Below are 22149 nucleotides of genomic sequence, written 5' to 3'. Positions count from 1 at the left end.
CTCGTTATTTTATTGTAACTTATTTTCTTGCTTTAGTTTATTTAAAACATTTTTTTTAAATACTTATATATATTTTTTAAATTCAGCTTTGTTGGTTAAGGGCTTGTAAGTAAGCATTTTACGGTAAGGTCTACACCTGTTGTATTTGATTTTGATATACACAATTTACAAAATACAATATAATACAAATATGCAAAATTATAAACAAACTCAAGAAAAACAATCACATTTCTCAGCAAAGAGGTCCTCAATCATCTGCCAATCAGCATGTTGAACTGCCTGAGAGGCACCAGTACATCCAGTTGTATGGAACTCTGTAGATTGTTCCATACATGGGGTGCAAAGAAACTAAAAGCAGATTTACCTAACTCTGAGGAGACCAAAGAGATTTCCAGAGTTAGCCAATCCTGAGGCCGGGTATTGTTAGTCATACATCAGAAGGTTGTTAATTATGTTAGGTATGGTGGGAGTTTTTGTAAGATAGCTTTATAGATAAAAGAGAGCAATGAATCGACCAACAAGACTTCAGAGGGCCAGCATACTTTCTGGTAAAGAATACAGTAATGTTTACTGAACCTTTCGCCTGTAATAAAACGAGGTGCGCTATGGTAAACTACATCTAGCGGATGAATCTAATGAAGTGAAGAACCATATCAACACAGTCTTTCTTTGCCATATCATCCTCTCTCTCCACATGTCTTTCCTAAGTCACTCACTTCAAATACTCCCCGTTTCTTCCCAATGTGTGATTCTCCCATGTGAAGCCATACCATCATCCTCATAGGATACGTTCTCCATCCCTTGTTTCTCAGGGTCTCTACCAGGGGTGTCTGGTCTTCGTCTAGTCCAGGCTGGTTTCTTCTCCCTCTCTCTGGGCTGGGATGCCCCCACATCACAGATCCAGGGCTATAGACTCACCTACGGACCCCGAGGTCAGACACACGCACGTACACAAACACATGCGCACACACACACACACACACACACACACACACACAAACTCATGAACATCCACAATATAACTACTGCTTACTCTGATCATACTCAAATTCTTTATGCATGAAGGACAAATACCACAACATTCTGTGGACCATGCCAAGCCATCTTGTTAACTGTCATTATAAAATACTTAACTCCTCACACATCTCTTTTTGGCTGATGAGAGTGTAATAGAGAGCGAGAGGGAGAGGAGGGATAAGGATAATAGAGAACCTGCAGGTGGCAAATTGAGACAAGTAAATCTGTGTGAAGATTTATGGACATCAGGTTAGTATGCAGTACTATGGTAGAGATGAGATGTTGTCTCACATTATACCGCCCCCCCGGCTCTCCCTGTCTATCAGAAGAGTTTTATTACCCAATCATTACCACAAATAAATACCACATACACTTTTACAGAAAGCTTTACAGAGACTTTAAAAACTGTGCAGTAGAGACTAAGGGAGACTTCAGGTGTGTGAATTAATGATTGAATGTAGAGGCTGAATCTGAAGAGGAGATAATGTGGCTGCAATTTGAAATACGTTAAGACAGAAAAGGATGTGTTATGTTAAATAGTGTGAGGTGCGTGGCATGACGTGAAAAAAAAGCCCCCTACCCCCACACACACACAGACACCATAACTAAGCGTGACAGCTCCATCCCTGAGTAAGGGCATGGCAGGAGTACCAGTCTCACATGGAGAACCTAAAGTATAGGAGGAGAGACTGGCACGCTTGTGTGTGTTAGTTTTAAATTAGGTCAGTGTGTATTCTGTAAGGAGATGTGGGATGTTTCTACCTGTCTCTGTATCCAACTGCAAGCAACTGCAAGCCCTAATTCATGCAACCAGTACACCCACACCCACACACCCTCTGTTTACCTTGTCTGTGGTAGGATGAAGATCTGTGCCTATGGCTCCAGGCAACACATTCCTCTAAGGCTGCCCCGTTGTCTTGGTGACAGCCTGACAGGCTGGGTGGGGCAAGTGTTGCTTCAGTCTGCAGGTCATGGTACTGACTAGGGCTGTTGCGGTGACCGTATTACCACCACACCAGCGGTGACAAGTCATGAAGGCAGTCAAATTCCACATGACCATTTAGTAACAGTAATTAGCTTATCCAAGCTATGATGCTGCTGCTGGTCATTAATAGCCTACCACACTTTCTAACTGCCTGGTACTCAGAACTGTATTGTCCCTCTAATCACTTTGACATCAATGCAAATGTTTTCGAAAATCTAATCAAACACTCAATGAGAGCCCATGAGCTCATGTTGCGCAACATTTCTATAGGCTATGCCATTGCGGGAGAAAACAGAGTGATGGCCACTAATACAAATAAGAGGTTAACATCAAATTTCTGTAGGCTAGGCCTACTATATTTATTTCTCAACTTTCCTAATATTAAGCACATTGCTTCTCTTTACAACAGGAGTATAGCCTACCTGGCTGGCATGAAAATAAACCATGGTGAAAAGCGCCCTCCATTTGCTATTTAAGTGCATAGAATAGTCTGATGGGTGACAATATTAGCCTATCACTTATATTATCATATATTGTGAATGATGCCCAGCATAAGAAACAAAGCCTTTTTTTTTTTACTTTTTAGAATCATAGTTGCACACCTCATGTAGCCTAGCCCATAGGCCTATATGTTTTGATAAGGTTTGTATCACAACTAAAGTGGCCAAATAACTTCTTAAAATTAAGCACATTAATCTGCTTTACAAGGGGTGTAGAGCCTAACTGGCATATATATGCAGCATGCGAGTTTCAAGTTTGGGGAAGATAATTTTCACCATAAAAATGCACCTTTATAATAAAAGCACTACATGCATAATCACATTTGCGGTCACTTTTGATAGTGGTGCTCTCTGCTAATGAAACATACATGCTTATAGCCTACTGCCATGTGCGCATTGCTGCACTTATAATGTGATGAAATAGCCTAGTAGTTTATCAACATTTTAAGCTAAACGTTCTGATCTGTTGTGTCAGCCACATTACATAAAACAGTTTTTTTGATGCTAGTGGTTCTATTAATTTGGGGTCTATTGCATCCCACAACTGTCCCAGACTATGTTTGGAATATTTATTTCTCGTACAGACTAGAATAGGTTGACTTTTGTACTATGGGGGATAATAGATTGACATAAATACAATTAAATTAAATAAGTGCTTTTGCTGTTCGTTAGGCCTACTCATCTTGTTGGCTGACGAAAAGTAAATGTGGAAAGCACTTCCAATATCTTCAATATGCAAAAGACAAACCCTATCCCTCAGCCCTCAAATTAAGTGGACACTTCTGATGACGTTTCATGACGTCTGACGAGTATACACTTGCAGGGCGAGGGAGGAAGGAATGATTTTTTAATGGACCACCCTTGCCCGGAAATTCATCACTCGTTCATCCCGCGATAATTGTGTTGTCAGCCACTGGTAGCTGGTGTTCAGCCACTGGAGGGTGCTTTATATGCACTACAGTCAATTATGATTGCATGTCTACTAACATGAAATATATCATTATTAATATATCCCTGCTGTATGATAGCTAACAAATTAATCAGCTAAATAACGTTAGCCTGCCTAGCTGGAACTTCTGAAGAAGGAAAATGTTTTATTTCTACAATTTCCAAAAGCTAACCAAACAAAAACATAATTACTTTTACGAGACGTGTTTGTTCCGTCACGTGCATTAGTAGCACAATTTCTAACTTATTCACGTTCGTTTTTACTTGGGATTCCCCCAAGGGCATAAGGCGAGGGTAAGTGGACGAGGGTGTGTCTTTTATGAGTTTGAACCATAGCCTTTGTCTGTCTTCACTTGTATATAGCCTGTGAGAAAGACCCGATCAGATGGAGAGCCGAGTGAGTGAGAAACGTCTAAGATTGCGCAGCACTCCGGGCTGCAAAAGACATGGATTTTGTTAGGGTGCATAATGGCCACAAAGGGGATACCGCAGTGAAATTCTAGGCATTATCAAGTGCTTGCCAAATTGTGAATGAGAGACTTTTGGAGTACAGCCTGCGTAAAAAACTAAGCAGAGCTCATGCCTTTTCAAGTGACTTTTTTCAAATCAGCATTAGTCTCATCATGCAGCCTTACAATGTATTAAAAATCTAAACATAGAGTCCAACGTTTGTAGAACAACCAAAGTTACATTAATAACTGAATTAATAAATTAAGCATAAAGGAGTACGTATTTCTTAGTTAACCGCTCAACACAGAATAGCCGCATGTGTGCGTGCACTCCCTGAAATCGTGTGTAGAAAATATCCTTTCTATCTTATTCAGCTTTGTTCAATTGTATTCTTCATACTATAATATAAAATAATGCCACGGAATTATAAGTAAATCTTCTCTGCTAAATGAACTAGTGTAGCCCACAGCCATTTGGCATAGCCACATCAGGACCTAACATAAGGACAACTCAAAGTATGCTATTCTTTTCTTCTGAAATAGACTACATTTTCTTCATATCATGCTTCTTTAGACCTGTCTAAAATAAATAATGGATTTATTGTGAAGGTGTAGGCTATATTACATGGATTTATTAGACTTTTTAAAATGGGATTTATTAGACTTTTTAAAATGGCTTGTAGGCTATGTGTGGAAGCCAGGAGATGCTAAATGTGTTTATGTTAATTAACTATCAATTACCATGAGACCAACAGTTATTTGCTTGACAATCACCAGCTGATGAAATTTCGTGACCGCCACAGCCCTAGTTCTGACAGACAGACACACACATACACTCACACACAGACTGTTTTTGCTCTTTCTTATATCATACACATGTACTACAAGTATAAGCAAGTGCATTTAAAGATGTTAATAGTGAGCTGTCTATTTACCTGTCTGTTGCCTCCTCTAACCCTTGTGTGATTGGCTGGCTATGATTGATTGACAGGTCAGCCTGCAGCCCAGCTATTGGAGCAGTCTCTGGCTGCAGACTCCACCTCTGTCACCCTGGAGAGGCTACTGCCAGACACAGAGTACGTCCTCACCCTATACCCCCTGTTCCCCCGAAACTCTGTCTCCCCCGCCACCCTCACCTCACGCACATGTAAGTACACCTCACCCACTCTCTCCCATTACCCTCAGTCAGTACTGCATGATGCATCATTATATCATCTTCAGTTTTAAGTGCACTTAACATTATTGGTGTGAATCATTGCTTTTCAATGGAAAAGAAGCACAGAAGTTCTACAGTTGGCATACAACAAAAGAGATGTGTGCTGCAAAGCTCCTGTGCTTGAACTTTCCATACTCCTGAGCCTGCCCTTACAGCAAGCACAGTGCCTTGTGACAGTAATGTTAAAGCTACATTAAAGTAACTATCTAGTGTTTCCAGATGTCTATGAAATATGAGCTATAATTAATTACAATAAAATGATGAGAGTTTTCATTCCAAAAAAAGTAGATTAAGTACCGTAAAACTTAAATAAAACGCAGTCTCAAATAGCCGCCCAACTGCACACATTTCAGCAAATAAAATGTCAAATTAACACTGGGTCTAAATTAATTGGTAATGAGGTTACCAGGAATTACCATTAATTGTTTACGAGGTTTAATGTTTGATTTGTTAAACATTTTTACATTTACATTTTAGTAATTTAGCAGATTCTCTTATCCAGAACACCTTACAGTTGGTGCATTCATCTTAAGATAGCTAGGTGGGACAACCACATATCACAGTCATAGTAAGTACATTTTTCCTCAATAAGGTAGCTATCAGTAGAGTCAGAGAGTCAAGTGCAAGTGGTGGTCATTTTTAGGATAGCTTCAGGGGAAGCTGGTTCAACCATTGGGGTCTAGGACAGAGAAGAGCTTGACTAGGCTGAGCGGAAGCTGCCCTCGTGTAGGGGTGGGAGGGCCAAGAGACCTGAGTTGGCAGAACGGAGTGCTCGGGTTGGGGTGTAGGGTTTGAGCATAGCCTGAAGGTAGGGAGGGGCAGTTCTCTTGCTGTTCCGTAGGTAAGCACCATGGTCTTGTAGTGGATGCGAGTTTCAACTGGAAACCAGTGGAGTGTGCGGACAAGGGGGGTGACATGAGAGAACTTGAGAAGGTATGTTACATTAAATAATTCAGAAATGACTCAAAACTTTAAGAGGAAATCATGTGGAACTGTTTTTGTACGGATGAGGGAGATTTCATGCTGTGTGCTTAGGTTTGTTGTCCTGTTAGAAGGTGAACCTTCGCACCAGTCTGATGACCTGAGCGCTCTGGAGCAGGTTTTCATCTAGGATCTCTCTGTACTTTGCTCCATTCATCTTTCCCTCGATCCTGACTAGTCTTCCAGTCCCTGCCGCTGAAAAACATCCCCCCACAGCATGATGCTGCCACCACCATGCTTCATCGTAGGTATGGTGCCAGATTTCCTTCAGACGTGATGCTTGGCATTTTGGCCGAAGAGTTCAATCTTGGCTTCATCAGACCAGAGAATCTTGTTTCTCATGGTCTGAGAGTCATTAGGTGCCTTTTGGCAAACTCCAAGCGGGCTGTTATCTGCCTTTTACTGAGGAGTGGCTTCCGTCTGGCCACTCTACCATAAAGGCCTGATTGGTGGAGTGCTGCAGAGATGGTTGTCCTTCTGGAAGGTTCTCCCATCTCCACTGAAGAACTTTAGAGCTCTGTCAGTGACCTTCGGGTTCTTGGTCACCTCCCTGACCAAGGCCGTTTTCCTCTGATTACTCAGTTTGGTCGGGCGGCCAGTCTTATAGGTTCCAAACTTCTTCCATTTAAAAATGATGGAGGCCACTGTGTTCTTGGGGACCTTCAATGCTGCAGAAATGTTTTGGTACCCTTCCCCAGATATGTGCCTCGACACAATCCTGTCTCGAACCTCTACGGACAATTCCTTCAATTCCTTCGATGGCTTAGTTTTTGCTTTGACATGCACTGTCAACTGTGGGACCTTATATAGATAGGTTTGTGCCTTTTCAAATTATGTCCAATCAATTGAATTTAGCACAGGTGGACTCCAATCAAGTTGTAGAAACATCTTAATGATGATCAATGGAAACAGGATGCACCTGAGCTCAATTTCGAGTCTCATAGCAAAGGGTCTGAATAATTATGTAAATAAGGTATTTCTGTTTTAAATATTTTATAAATCTGCTACAATTTCAAAAATCTGTTTTCGCTTTGTCTTTATGGGGTATTGTGTGTAGATTGCTGAGGATTCTTTTTTGTTATTGATCAATTGAACCTTTATTTAATTAGGCAAGTAAGTTCACTGAAAATATTCAACCCTAAACTATACAGATTGGCCTCATGCATTTGTGACTTTATGTGAACGATAGGTGGAAAGGTAACAGTAATCAGAAAGGTTTTCATCGCCAGATAGGGAGCTTCCCACTGGGCACAGATGTCAATTAAACATCTATTCCACGTTGGTTCCACACCATTTCAGACGTGGAACAACGCTGATTCGACAAGTGTGTGCCCAGTGGGTTTGCACGTTTATCTCAGACAACTTTTAAATGGTTAGAAGATCAAACTGCCGCCTGGTGGTGACTGTTGCCTGCATTAATCATTAAAAGTATGAAGCTTTTCTCTGTTGTTCATATTTTCCCTATTTCAGGATGCATACTGTGTCTGTGTGTGTGTGTCCATGTTTCAAGTTTTTATTGTCACGTGCACAAGTACAGTGAAATGCCTTTCTTGCTTCCTCTTTCCCAACAATGCAGTATAATCAATATCTGTAGAATTAAACAATTATAATAGAGTCAAGTAGAACAAAAACACGAGAAATAGAAATGAGAAGAACACGAGAAAGTAAGTAAGCTAGTATATACAGTTCCAGAGTCGGTGCCAATACCATATTTACAATGTGCAGGGATACTGGAGTGGTGGGGGTAGATACAGTATGTATAGGGGTAAGGTGACTAGGCATCAGGATATCTGATAAACAAAGTAGCAGCTCCATATATGATGATTGTATGTGAGTGTGTAGAGTCAGTATGAATGTGGGTGTGTAGAGTCAGTGCAAAAGTACAAATAAAAAGTGCATATGCAGATAGTCCCTGCGGCCATTTTGTTAGCTATTTAGATGTCTTATGGCTTGGGGATAGAAGCTGTTCAGGAGCCTGTTGGTGTTAGACTCCGGTACCGCTTGTTATGCGGAAGCAGAGAACAGTTTATGGCTTCGATGGCTGGAGCCTTTAACAATTTTACGGGCCATCCTTTCACACCGCCTGATATAGAGGTCCTGGATGGCAGGGAGCTCAACCCCAGTGATGTACTGGGCTGTCCGCACCACCCTCTGTAGCGCCATGTGGCCGAGGGCGGTGCATAAACCATACCAAGCAGGGATGCAGCCAGTCAAAATGCTCACAATTGTGCTGCTGTATAACTTTTTGAGGATTTGAGGGCCCATACCAAGTCTTTTCAAAGTCCTGAGGGGGAAGAAGCCCTGTCGCGCCTTCTTCACGTCTGTTTGCGTGTGTGGACCATTTTAAGTCCTTAGTGGTTTGGACAACGAGGAACTTGAAGCTCTCGATCCGCTCCCACTGTAGCCCTGACGATGTGGATGGGGGGCGTCCTCGCCCCCTCATTTCCTGTAGTCCACGATCAGCTCCTTGGTCTTACTGACATTGACAAAGAGGTTGTTGTCCTGGCAACACATTGCCAGGTCACTGACTTCCTCCCTGTAGGCTGTCTCATCGTCGCCGGTGATCAGGCCTACCACCGTTGTGTTGTCGGCAAACTTGATGATGGTGTTGGAGTCGTGCGTGGCCACTTAGTCATGGGTGAACAAGAAGTACAGGAGGGGACTAAGCACACAACACAAGGACAGTTGTTGTGCACACATTATGTTACTGACTGCTCACTATATAAAGGTGTGTGTGTGTGTGTGTGTTGCAGTGCGTCTGGAGGCGGCCCAGCAGCTGTCAGTAGAGACCGTGTCAGAGCGTAGCGTCCGGGTGCTGTGGAGGGGAGTGGGTGGAGCCAGGGCCTACAGACTGGTCTGGGGACCATTCACAGGTAAGGAGCGGAGAGATGCACCAATCAGTATTGATTTATGTATTTACACAAAAGGGTTGTTCTGCAGAATGGAATTCATGAGAGAATCAGCAAGGCTGTTAATACTTTATATAGTGAGCAGTCGGTGACACAATGTGTACACAACAACTGTTGTTGTCCATTTCACCCTTCTATTTTTCCTCTGTCTACTCTCTGCTCTCCTCTTTCCTGCCCCTCTCTTCTCTCCCTCACCCCTATCTCCTCGCCCCCTATACCTGTGTCTCTCCCAGGTCGTGATGTGAAGTCTGTCGAGGTGGCTGGCGACACTGAGACTCACACCCTGTTGAACCTGCAGCCAGACACCGAGTACATTGTCACTGTCATAGCCCTCTACGAAGCCAACACAGAGGGACCTGCTGCTACCGCCAGGTTCAAGATAGGTACAGAGCTACACACAAATGCATGTATGCACTGCAGACATACATTTCCCTCTCCTTCTGTCCCTCTGTCTATTTTCCTCTGTCTCTGTCCCAGTAACTTCTACTTGTGGTTAATTTTAGCCAGTGAAAGAATGCCTTTATAAAATACTTTCTGCTGCATTCAACAGACCTTAGTGTAAAGGACTATAGGGGGTGGAGAGGCAGAAAAATAAGGAGAAATAGAAGAATAGAGCCTTAGAGAGAGAGCCATAGATATAGAACACTGTATATATGGTGTATGTCTATGGAGAGAACAACAACCGTTTAGTTTTATGAATTTCTTTATTCTTCGTATTATTGTTTTTCTATTATTTATATTTTTTCTCTCTGCATTGTTGGGAAGGGCCCTTAAGTAAGCATTTCACTGTTAGTCTACACCTGTTGTTTACGAAGCATGTGACAAATAAAATGTGATTTGATTTGATTCCTATCTTCGTGGGACCTAAAATGTATATCCATTCAAAATCCTATTTTCCCTAACTCTAAAACTAAACCTAATCCTTACCCTAACCTTAACCCTAACCTTCACCCCTAACCATAATCCTAAACCTAAACCTTAACGCCTAACCTTAACCCCAAACCAAACCTCTAAACTTAAAATAGCCTTTGTCTTCATGGGGACGTGGGAAATGTCCCCACGAGGGGGAATTTTCCTTGTTGTACTATCCTTGTGGGGACATTTGGGGATTTCAGGTCCCCCTCGAGGATGGAAGAATACGCACGTGCGCACACACACACACACACACAAATATAATCGCCCCCTGTGTATGACTCATTTTAGAGGGATGTCTTTACTTAAAGGTGCACTATGCAGAAATTGCTCTGCCATTTCCTGGTTGCTAAAATTCTAATAGTTAGCCTAACTTCATTTTATGTGACAAAACAAGCAAGTATAGTGTAGACACTCATTTTACATTCTAAACCGCTGTAAAATATATTTTACATAATAAAAATATAGTATTTTCAGCTGTTTGAAGCTGGAGTGCAAACCGAAAGTAGAAGATTGTCACGCCCTGACCTTAGAGCCTTTTTATTTCTCTTTTTGGTTAGGTCGGTGTGATTTGGGTGGGCAATCTGTGTTCAATTTCTTTTAGGCCGGGTATGGTTCCCAATCAATCAGAGGCAGCTGTCTATCGTTGTCTCTGATTGGGGATCATACTTAGGCAGCCTGTTTTCCACCTTAGTTTGTGGGATCTTGTTTTTGCAAAGTTGCTGTCTAGCCCTGCAGAACGTTAAGTTCGGTTTTGTATTTTGTTGTTTTGTCGGGGTTCAGTATTAAAAATCATGAACACTTTCCACGCTGCGCTTTGGTCTCATTCATCTAAAGACGGACGTAACAGAAGATCCCACTACCAAAGGACCAAGCAGCGTGGCCAGGAGGAGCAGGGATCCTGGGCCCGGGAGAAAAGGGAGTGGAGGACATTATGGACATGGGAGGAGATTATGGCAGGGGACAAGACCCTGCATGGAAGCAGGCGGAGGCAGCGAAGGAGGATCAACGACGACTCCAGGATTCACAACCACGACGGAGGCCCGAGAGGCAGTCCCAACATTTTTTTTGGGGGGGAACACGGAGTGGTCGGCGGAGCCGAGGGATGAACCAGAACCAGTCAGGGAGTCGAGTGAGGTACTCGACGAAAGATTCCGGAGAGAGGTGTTGGCGTTGAGAGCGCTACAGAGCGGGCGTGCTGAGGAGCGTGACACCAGTCCGGAGTCATATGCACCAGTTTCACGCAAACCATGTTTCCAGTGCACCTTCACAGCCCAGTGCGTCCTGTGCCAGCGCCCCGCACTTGCCGGGCTGAAGTGAGCATCCAGCCAGGACGGGTTGTGCCAGCTCTACGCTCCAGACCTCCAGTGCGCCTCCACAGTCCAGTACGTCCTATGCCTCCTCCCCGCACTCGCCCTGAAGTGCGTGTCATCAGCCCGGTGTCACATGTACCGGTCCCACGCATCAGGCCTCCAGTGCGCCTTCACAGTCCAGAGCTTCCGGCGACAGTTCCCAGTCCAGAGCTTCCGGCGACAGTTCCCAGTCCAGAGCTTCCGGCGACAGTTCCCAGGTCCGGAACCTCCTGAGACGGTCCGGAGCTTCCAGCGGCGACGGTCCGCGGTACGGAGCCTCCGGCAACGATCCACGGTCCGGTTCCACGGAAGCGGAGGGATCAGCGAGCGGAGCGGGGTCTACGTCCCGAACCGGAGCTGCCACCGAGGCTAGATGCCCACCCGGACCCTCCCCCATGGAGTCAGGTTTTGCGGCCGGAGTCCGCACCTTTGGGGGGGTGTACTGTCACGCCCTGACATTAGAGAGCCTTTTTATTTCCCTTTTTGGTTAGGTCGGGGTGTGATTTGGGTGGGCAATCTGTGTTCTATTTCTTTGTTGGCCGGGTATGGTTCCCAATCAGAGGCAGCAGTCTATCGTTGTCTTTGATTGGGGATCATACTTAGGCAGCCTGTTTTCCATCTTAGTTTGTGGGATCTTGTTTTTGCATAGTTGCTTCTAGCCCTGCAGAACGTTACGTTCGGTTTTGTTTGTGTAGCTAGCTAGCTTGTTTGGTTGACCCAAGTGCTGAGTTGGATGCGTTGGGTCACTTAGTTGGGTTGTTTTCTTAAAAAAGAGCAATGTTTGGTTGTTGATGCTGGATTATTGGTGCTGGGTTATTGAGATGTGACGCAGCGGTCAGATCAGAAAACTGGAGGCGTAGTTTTAGTAGTGACGTGACACGCAGGAAATGTATTTTTAGCCACCTGTGAGACTAAATGTCATATTAAAAAAGACCCAGCTGTTGGGTCAATCCAGCATGAAAGTAAAAAATATCCAACTGATGATTAAATTAACCCATGTTTGGGTAATCCCAACAACCCACCATGTTAGGGTATTCAAGCAACCCAACTGACTGGGTCAAAATAACCCAGCGTGTTTTCTGTGCAATATTTACCCAGCGCTGGGTTACATCATGAATTGAAATCCCCTAAAATAGCTGTATATCACCTGAAGGATTTTTAAGAGGTTCTGACATAGCATGATGTATCAGTGGTTGTGTTGTGTCTGTGGGTTCCCCCCATGCAGAGCGTCTGGAGCAGCAGGTGCTGAAGGCAGCCACCACCGGGCCCTCTTCCATCCGCCTCACCTGGAACCTAATCCAGTCTGCCAGGGGATACCGCCTGGAGTGGAGGCAGGGTGAAGGTCGGACACAAACACTCATCCTCACATACAGTACCAGTCAAAAGTTTGGACACACCTACTCGTTCCAGGGTTTTTCTTTATTTTTACTATTTTTCTACATTGTAGAATAATAGTGAAGCCTTCAAAACTATGAAATATCACATATGGAATCATGTGGAAAACAAAAAAGTGTTAAACAAATCAAAATATATTTGAAATTCTTATGGTAGCCACCCTTTGCATGATGACAGCTTTGCACATTCTTGGCATTCTCTCAACCAGCTTCATGAGGTAGTCATCTGGCATGCATTTCAAGTAACAGGTGTGCCTTGTTAAAAGTTAATTTGTAGAATTTCTTTCCTTCTTAATGAGTTTGAGCCAATCAGTTGTGTTGTGAACTTTAAAAGTTTCTTTAAGTGCAGTCGCAAAAACCATCAAGCGCTATGATGAAACTGGCTCTCATGAGGACCGCCACAGGAAAGGAAGACCCAGAGTTACCTCTGCTGCAGAGGATAAGTTCATTAGAGCGAACTGCACCTCAGATTGCAGCCCAAATAAATTCTTCAGAGTTCAAGTAACAGACACATCTCAACATCAACTGTTCAGAGGAGACTACGTGAATCAGGCCTTCATGGTCGAATTGCTGCAAAGAAACCACTACTAAAGCACACCAATAAGAACAGACTTGCTTGGGTCAAGAAACATGAGCAATGGACATTATACCGGTGGAAATTTGTCCTTTGGTCTGATGAGTCCAAATTTGACATTTTTGGTTCCAAACGCTGTGTCTTTGTGAGACGCAGAGTAGGTGAAAGGATGATCTCCGCATGTGTAGTTTCCACCGTGACTCATGGAGGAGGAGGTGTGATGGTGTGGGGGGGCTTTGCTGGTGACACTGTCAGTGAATTATTTAGAATTCAAGGCACACTTAACCAGCATGGCTACCACAGCATTCCGCAGTGAAACGCCATCCCATCTGGTTTGCATTTAGTGGGACTATCATTTTGTTTTTCAACAGGACAATGACCCAACACACCTCCAGGCTGTGTGAGGGCTATTTGACCAAGAAGGAGAGTGATGGGGTTCTGCATCAGATGACCTGGCCTCCACAGTCAACCGACCTCAACCCAATTGAGATGGTTTGGGATGAGTTGGACCGCAGAGTGAAGGAAAAGCAGCCAACAAGTGTTCAGCATATGTAGGAACTGCTTCAAGACTGTTGGAAAAGCATTCCAGGTGAAGCTGGTTGAGAGAATGCCAAGAGTGTGCAAAGCTGTCATCAAGGCAAAGGGTGGCTACTTTGAAGAATCTCAAATATAAAATATATTTTGATTTGTTTACCACTTTTTTGGTTACTACATGATTCCGTATGTATTATTTAATAGTTTTGATGTGTTCACTATTATTCTACAATGAAATAGTAAAAAAAATAGAAAAACCCTTGAATGAGTTGGTGTCCAAACTTTTGACTGGTACTGTACATGCGTATGCACACACACACTTGTGCGCCACACAAGTGTGTGCACACACACACACATACAAAATATGAATGTACTTTCAAACCCCTCAGCATGAATTACCTACAGTACACCGATCCACTCACACAAACATTGATGTACCCTCACTGACTGACTGTCAACAGCTAACTGACTTACTGTACTCCTCAGGTGGCAGAGTGCAAAGTCAGTCGTTATCCAGGAGCACCACTAGTTTTGATCTGACAGGGCTGCAGCCCAGCACTGAGTATGTCATCACCCTGTTCACCCTGTATGATGGACGAGAGGAGGCCACCCCCGTCTCCACCTCTCCAACAGGTCAGGGATAGTGGCAGGCGCACCCCTCCCCCCCAATAAATTATTTGTATCTTTTACCAGTTTCACTACTATATTACTGACCCCCCCACCCCCACCCTTGTCCCTCGTCCCTGTATAGTGGAACAGCAGGTGGGGAAGGTGTCCAACCTGCGAGTGGTAGAGTCCCTGGGCAGCACTGTGCGACTGGGATGGACAGGGGTTGCCGGGGCGACACAGTACCGTATCCTCATGGTCAATACTGAAGGTAAGGGCATGTCTCAAATGACACCCTATTCCCTCCTTATATTGTGCACTATTTTAGATCAGAGGCCACATAGGTGTTAACACTGTGTATTTATAGCGCAAACAGAGGAAACACGCAGTGTCCCTGGAAGCCAGACGACCCTTGACCTTAGGGATCTGACGGAGGGCGTGTCTTATGGGGTCAGCGTGACAGCTGTGGTGGGAGACAACGAGGGGGACCCGGTCACTGTTTACATCAAAGCAGGTGACACACACATTGTATGCTACTGCTTGCTCCAGCTTGTCTTGAGAGAGGATGTGAACAGATTGAATGGGTGCAGATCTTGGCTCAGGGCTGCAGTGTGTTTGCCAGTTTGGTAAACAATGGTCTGCTGTGTGATGAATGGCAGCCAGCTGAATATCCATGTCAATGGGTGGTGAATAGAGATACTGAGGAGAGGTGAGCTGAAGCAAGCCCAGGCAGAGATGACAGAAGGGGGCCTGTGGGCTAGTGTGGAGGTACAGGACAGGGTACCTGGGCTGTGTTTAGTTGGCATGAAACGGCAAAATGTTTTAAAATGGGAAATAAAAGTTTGATATTGAACATTGGAAATGTTTGGTTGTCCACTGAACTACAGTGTTCTTATTGATGTATGATTGCAGAACAAGCATTGGAGAAAGTGACCAACCTACGTGTGACAAACATCAATGGTCGGCGACTCCGAATCGCCTGGGCAGGTGTTTTGGGGGCGACAGGGTACAGGGTCACTTGGAGACAAGGCAACAGTAAGTGTCAGATTAATTCTAATTGGAATGATTTTGTGCTAAACTAGTCCTCCGAAATACAATTATTTTACATGTTATGATAAACATGATTAAAGCAGCAGTCCCTATTTATGGATGTATGTGTTACTGTCTTTCTCACCCTCTCTTTAGATGCTGAGCAGTCCCAGTGTTTGTGTCTATAACAGTGTGTTTCACTCCTAGATGCTGAGCAATCCCGTGATCTGGGACCAGAGGCGTCAACCTACACGTTGGAGGGGTTGCAGCCAGACGAGGCTGTGGTCCTGGGTGTGGCGGCTGTGATTGGTCAACGCATCGGGGAAGAGGTCACCCTCTCGGCCAGGACCAATGGGAACACCGGCTCAAGCTCAAGCACGGTTAGCGGCCTGCGAATCGTTGATGTCACCTCTCAGAGGATACGCATCACATGGTCACCTGTCTCCAGGGCAACTGGCTACAAGATTACCTGGCGCAGTGGAGATGGTAGGCATGGTTACAATAAATTATATGGATGTCATTTGATGTATAAATTACAATCTTATGGATCCTTACCTTAGGTCTCAAAGCACATTAAGGCTCAAATAATACATTTTATAGGGATTGTCTTGTGGTTTCTGTAGTAGCAATCCCCAGTAGTATTCTCCTCTCTGCCTGACCCTATCTCTCTACAGGAGTGGAGTCCACCCGCACAGTGGCCGCTGATGTCACTTCCTTCACCATTGACAGCCTTCAGGAAGATTCCTCCTACCGGGTGTCAGTCTCCTCACTGATTGGCTCTCGAGAAGGACGCCCCGCCTCCCTGAACACCAGAACAGGTACTCAATCGCTCAATTTCCAAATTGACCACTAACCTCTATCCATTCTCATCTTGATAGCCCCTAAAACATTTGAATGACTTGGTTAGCTGTCAACAATATGGTAACAGGTTTACCTTGCCCTCATTTAGTTAATTTAAGGATTGATTGAATTAAATGAGTGCCTCACTATCATATAAACAGTGCTTGTAAATTGGTGACTGAACTCTTCCACCTCTCTGTCCTCAGCATCAGACCAGGGTGTTGTGGGAACAGTGACCTCACTCCAAGTCCAGGAGTCCCGCGGTGAGGTCGTCAGGGTAACATGGGTGGGCGTGCAGGGAGCAACAGCCTATCGTGTGTCTTGGAAGCGAATTGATGGTGAGTGATTTGAGCAGTTTTTCTGCTTTGAAAAGTTTTGAAATCTGAATTATATTCCCTGATAGTTCATGATTCAGTAGCATAGTGTCCATAGCTTATTTTTAACATATGAACCTCTATTTACACCTTTCACACTGAAAGGTCCAATGCAGATGTTTTTATCTCAATATCAAATCATTTCTGGCTAACAATTAAGTACCCTATTGTAATTGTTTTCAATTAAAATTGTTAAAAAATTAACAAAAATAGCTTCTTAGCAATGGCCAAATTCTCAAGCAAGAATTTTGATAGGACTGCCAGGGGAGGGGAAGTCTGTGGGGGAGGGGAAGTCTCCCCAGGCAGTCCTGTGGGGAGGGGAAAACTGAAAATTTGCTGTTATTGGCAGAGAGGTTTGGAACTCTCTTTCTTATTGGTCAGTTATAGGGATGGGCAACTTTGATGGGGATGGGGGCCATAGGCCTACGAAATTGGTCCACGGGCCTACAAAAGGGGGCCCGCCTGCGGCCCTCCAGTTGCCCATCTCTGGTCTATTTAAGCAATAAGGCACGAGAGGGTGTGGTATGGCCAATATACCACGGCTAAGGGCTGTTCTTATGCACGATGCAAAGCGGAGTTCCTGGATACAGCCCTTAGCCGTGGTATATTCGCAATATACCACAAACCCCCAAGGGCTTTAACATAATATTAATGAAACATGGCAGCCATGTTGTGCCAGACCACTCACCACTGCCCCTTCTGTCATGGTGTAGGCGGGGAGGAGAGGAGCCAGCTGGTGGGTGGTGACCTGACAGCGGTGGATCTGGAGCAGCTGGACCCAGGGGCTCAGTACGAGGTGCAGGTCATGGCCCTGGTCCAGAACAGACAGGGAACCCCGGTCTCTGTCAGAGTCACCACACGTGAGTCACCACTACATCACAGCCTTAAAGAATAGAGACTGTGCGGTAACATGTTCCTCTGTTTGATTAGAATGGATATGAAAACATTGGAAGGTGTAACTTTCCTGTAGTACTATGTCAATTTGTTGAATTTGAATTTCAGTGTACTTTAAATGGATTTGAACCCAACCCTGCTATCTAGCATTATGTCCCATAGTACTGTAACTTTCCTGTAGTATTATACTGTATGTGGTGTTTTGATGGGTACTGCTTTGTACTCTATATCCTCTTCCAGTAGTCTCATTGTGTGTGTGTGTGTGTGTGTGTAGCAGGGGAACCTGCTGCTGTAGACCGGGTGGAAGGGGTCAGGGTGCTAGAGGCTACCCCAGGGGTGCTGCGTCTGGTCTGGAGAGGGATGGCCGGGGTTACAGGGTACCGCATCTACTGGAGATCAGCCCTGGGTAAACACACAGATAAACACACAGATAACACACAGATACACACACAGATAAACACAGATACACACAAAGAAACATACACAGATACACATACACAGATGCACACAAAGAAACATACACAGATGCACACAAAGATAAATATACAGGTACACACACAGATAAATACACAGATATGTACATAAACACACACAGATATATATGCATACATAAAATGCGCATCCAAATGTATTTTTGTGAATTTTTTGTTGTTGCATGTAATATTTTTTTACTGTTTCATTATATTCTCTATTGGTTCCACGTAGGTGAGGCTGAATCGAGCCGTCTGATAGGTAGAGATGCAACCTCGTTTGACTTGGATGGTCTGCGGCCTGGGGTGAGCTACACTGTGAGGCTAGCTGCCGTCTTCAGGGACAGAGAGAGTCAAGCTGTCTCTATCACTGCCTCCACAGGTACACTTCTCTGTCAACACCATCTCCTCTCCTTTCATTCACTATAGTTAGGGACAGGTGTTTCCTGACCATGTGACCTGACCAAGAAAAACTTATGGCCATAGTAATAGGCTATAACTAGTCACTCACTGTAGTCACAGTATCTCCCTCCATTACTGATCCCTTGCTTCTCTCCTCCTCCCCTCAGCTCCCTTACAGCCTATAAGGGGTCTGCGTGCTATGGAGGTTACCCAGAATTCTGTGTTGTTGGACTGGGTTCCATTGACTGGTGCCACAGGATACGTCCTGCGCTGGAGAGAGGAGAGGGGTGAGACAGACTGGATAATGTGGTTCAATTTAGTATTTTATTGACTATGTTACACATTGAAAGGTTGATCTCTAATCTTTGTCTGTGTGTGTGCGTGCGGGTTTGTGTGTGTGTGCTTGCTTGCATCCGTGTGTGTGTGTTCTCTAAACAGACACTGGTCCGGGTCAGTCCATCCCTCTGCCTGGGACATCCAGCTCCTACAGGGTGACAGGGCTGCGTCTGGGCCTGAGGTACCGCTTCACCCTGCAGCCTAGCTTCCAGAGGGAGGTTGGCCCTGAGACCTCACTGGATGAACGTACTGGTAAGACTGACAATTCTCATACCGGCCCCTGAATCCCTGAAACTACTAGTTTCTAAAAATGTCTGCACTGTGACATTTCTTCCCCAAATGTTTCTTTGCCAGTCTAAGAGGAACCAGCCCAACTCAATATTCCTCTCTCTCTCTCTCTGTCCTCAGTGTGTGTAGGTGGTCGTCTGGACGTGGTGTTCCTGGTTCCAGCTTCCAGGGATCGGACCAGCATGGTTGAGCCCCTACTCTCTCTCTTGACCAGCGCTGCCGGCTCCCTCACCACCATCGGAGCCCGGGACTCACAGGTACTGGAGTGGTCTAGGATCAGTTTTGCCTTTTAGATCATAATGAATAAGACGGTTAGGGACCTGATCCTAGATGATCCTGAGACGCTTTGTGAAGACATCTGTATATTGGCTTCTGGTCTACTTTTGTGATGTGATTCTGTGGTATGGTGTTATATTCTGTGGTTCCTGCCCCCTCCAGATGGGGATTGTAGTGTACAGCGCCCGGCCCAAGGTCTGGTTCCTGCTCAGTCACCATAGCAACAGTGAGACGCTGCTTCAAGAGATCCTGTCCACGCCTTTTGAAGACGGCCCAGGAAATGCTATAGGTGTGTGTGTTTTTTATACGTACCTGTGTGTGTGTGTGTGTGTCAGAGTTTCGCATTAGGAAAATTTGGAAAGATTTAAATTTATCGGACATTTGATACATTTACCGGTCATCCATATGCATTGGGTGCATAACCCATTAGGCCACCCATATTGGCTAAATGAGCCACATTTATGTGTCCTTAAAAACAACCTATAGGCCTTACTAATTACAAAACACTATTCCCTGTGTTCTAATGTGTAGCTTATACACAACTTTATATCCTATTGTTTTATAGTTTTTTGTCTTTTCTAAAACAATAAATCAAATAAAATGTAATTGGTCGCACACACATATTTAGTGAAATGCTTGTAAAGAATAACTGTTCACCTCAAGGTTCAGCTGTCCCAGATTTGAGCACTAAATGCAGCAGGGAATTCAATGCATAGGCCTATAGGCTTAGGTGTCCACTGCATTATACTAATATTAAAAATATATATATTAAGGAGGAGAAGCCTAGGCAGAGCCCCACAGATATGTCGGCGGCATACGATACCGACATTAATTTCTTTATACTTGTCAGATAGGCTATACTGTAGGTGTACAGAAGGCTAATTCGTTATTTTTCTATTAGAATATTGTTTTATAAAGATAAGAGTTATATTGTTAGATTATAGTAGTAACTCTGGTATGCTGAAACATTCTTCTTAACTGTCGGAGTCAGTTGGAGCAGCGGTGCGCTTCATATCATAGGCCTGCAGTATAATAGGCTAATAGCCACACCACAGCAAACCTTCACAAAAATGTATAAACTTTATTAAGGTAATATCAAAAGCCATAAGTCAAGCCATTGTTTATAGGGAAAATACGAGTAGGATATTATATTGCCGCAAACACAACATTACAGTTGCAACTTCATTCGGCAAAAGAAAATGGCTCAACAGAATCAAGCAAAACACTTGCAAACTGGTTTTAACATTCACAAAAGTTTTGAACAGGCTATATTGCAGCAGTTACCCAACAAATGACAGCAATAGGCTGATGATATTTATTTTACAACAAGATTACTTATAACTTATTTTACAGCAAATACAGAGCACACAATTAAAAAGACTTAATTTAAATACATTTTGCCAACGAAAATGTCTCAACAGAATGAAACAAAACATGTTTTGCATATTTAAAGATGAATAATGAATAAATAGGTCTACAATAATAAATGATATTCAATAATAATAATGATAAAACAAAAAGTATTATAAATAAAAACATTTTAACGTTCCAAAATTGCATCCTACTTTTAGTAAGTTGCACAGTTGCCTGCATTTGGCCGCACCAACATTCTTCTTATCTTTGTCCACTACACTATTAACACTTGTCCATATAGAGGCCATTCCCCTTGTAGCAGGTCTCTAGACTAACATTTTCCCTGGTGCACTGGTGCCACTAAGTCTTTCAGTTGGTGACACCAGCACATGCTTTCGTCGCACAAAGTCATTCACAGTGCTTTATTCAAATGTGTAATAGACTACTGAGATGGTATTGAAGAAATTAGTTGTTTCATCATCTTTTCATGTTGTGATTCTAAATATTTTAATGTACAAAATGTGCAACCTAATCCAGTGATTGTCATGCATTTTGGGTAGACAATTATAGAGCTGAATTTGCCTGCATCTTTATATGCTCTAATACCATAGGTTAATTTATTTAAGTAAGTGAAAACTCAAAACACATCACTAACTAAAGATAATACCTACTCATAGTAGCCATGTATTAACCTAACAGTACATTTAATTTCCCCCAAAAAGTTGCAGTTGTAGCATACCGCTGAATGAGGCCTATGCACTAGCAATGGTCAATGTGCATGTCACGCTTTGTATCTCAAAGCCATATCAAATATCTTATTTGTAAAATAGTTGCTATTGAGCTCAAAATGGGGGTTGAACAATAAAATGTATGCCACAGGAGGAACGTGGCACCTTAATTGGGGAGGACAGGCTCGTGGTAATGGCTGGATCGGAATCAGTGGAATGGTATCAAATACATGGTTTCCATGTGTTTGATGCCATTCCATTTATTCCGTTCCAGACACTATTATGAGTCGTCCTCCCCTCAGTAGCCTCCACTGAAGTATACCTACAGAAAGCTGAGAACATCCTCTCTCCGTCTGTGACAACAGGATAGCTGTGTTTTCCCAGCAATTGGATTTTAAAATGTTATGCAATCAGAACACTTTTCATTCTCCTGGAGCATTTTTTCCCCCGGGAAAGAAGAGAGAGTGGCTTGCTCGACACAACAGCAGGCCCCAAGGAAACGGGTACAGGGGCATGCAGGAGGTGAATGAATGTGCAGCCCGCACCGATACGACCAATACGTTTTTTTACTCGTACAGCCAAATCAACAGGTCGCAAAATGCAACTAAATGGAGCACTGCCTTGTAGGCTTTTCACTATAGGCATACGGTCTAACTTCGTTCCAACTTCGCAATCAACAGTAGCCTTTGCCAAGGCTCCTCTGTCACTATAATTTTATTTATTGGCTTTTCATTTACTTTATCGTCCAAAATCTGCCAATTACCGGCTAATGGATAACCTGG

General features: G+C 43.9%; 1 protein-coding gene across 1 annotated transcript in view; it reads left to right on the top strand.

The window, feature by feature from the left end:
- LOC120064745 (collagen alpha-1(VII) chain-like) overlaps positions 1-22149 on the top strand; it is a 100484-nt gene that overhangs the window by 8038 nt on the left and 70297 nt on the right. The window contains exons 7-24 of the mRNA XM_039015360.1: positions 813-932; positions 4891-5046; positions 8850-8969; positions 9239-9388; positions 12495-12611; positions 14258-14404; positions 14523-14648; positions 14745-14891; positions 15614-15892; positions 16081-16224; positions 16453-16584; positions 17334-17480; positions 17789-17920; positions 18220-18366; positions 18554-18673; positions 18825-18974; positions 19131-19267; positions 19449-19575. Of these exons, the coding sequence (XP_038871288.1) occupies positions 813-932; positions 4891-5046; positions 8850-8969; positions 9239-9388; positions 12495-12611; positions 14258-14404; positions 14523-14648; positions 14745-14891; positions 15614-15892; positions 16081-16224; positions 16453-16584; positions 17334-17480; positions 17789-17920; positions 18220-18366; positions 18554-18673; positions 18825-18974; positions 19131-19267; positions 19449-19575 (2598 nt within the window). The remainder of the gene's footprint in view (positions 1-812; positions 933-4890; positions 5047-8849; positions 8970-9238; positions 9389-12494; positions 12612-14257; positions 14405-14522; positions 14649-14744; positions 14892-15613; positions 15893-16080; positions 16225-16452; positions 16585-17333; positions 17481-17788; positions 17921-18219; positions 18367-18553; positions 18674-18824; positions 18975-19130; positions 19268-19448; positions 19576-22149) is intronic.

The sequence above is a fragment of the Salvelinus namaycush genome, chromosome 20 (assembly GCF_016432855.1).
Source record: "Salvelinus namaycush isolate Seneca chromosome 20, SaNama_1.0, whole genome shotgun sequence".
Lineage (NCBI taxonomy): Eukaryota > Metazoa > Chordata > Actinopteri > Salmoniformes > Salmonidae > Salvelinus > Salvelinus namaycush.
This window is presented reverse-complemented; position numbering and strand designations above follow the sequence as displayed.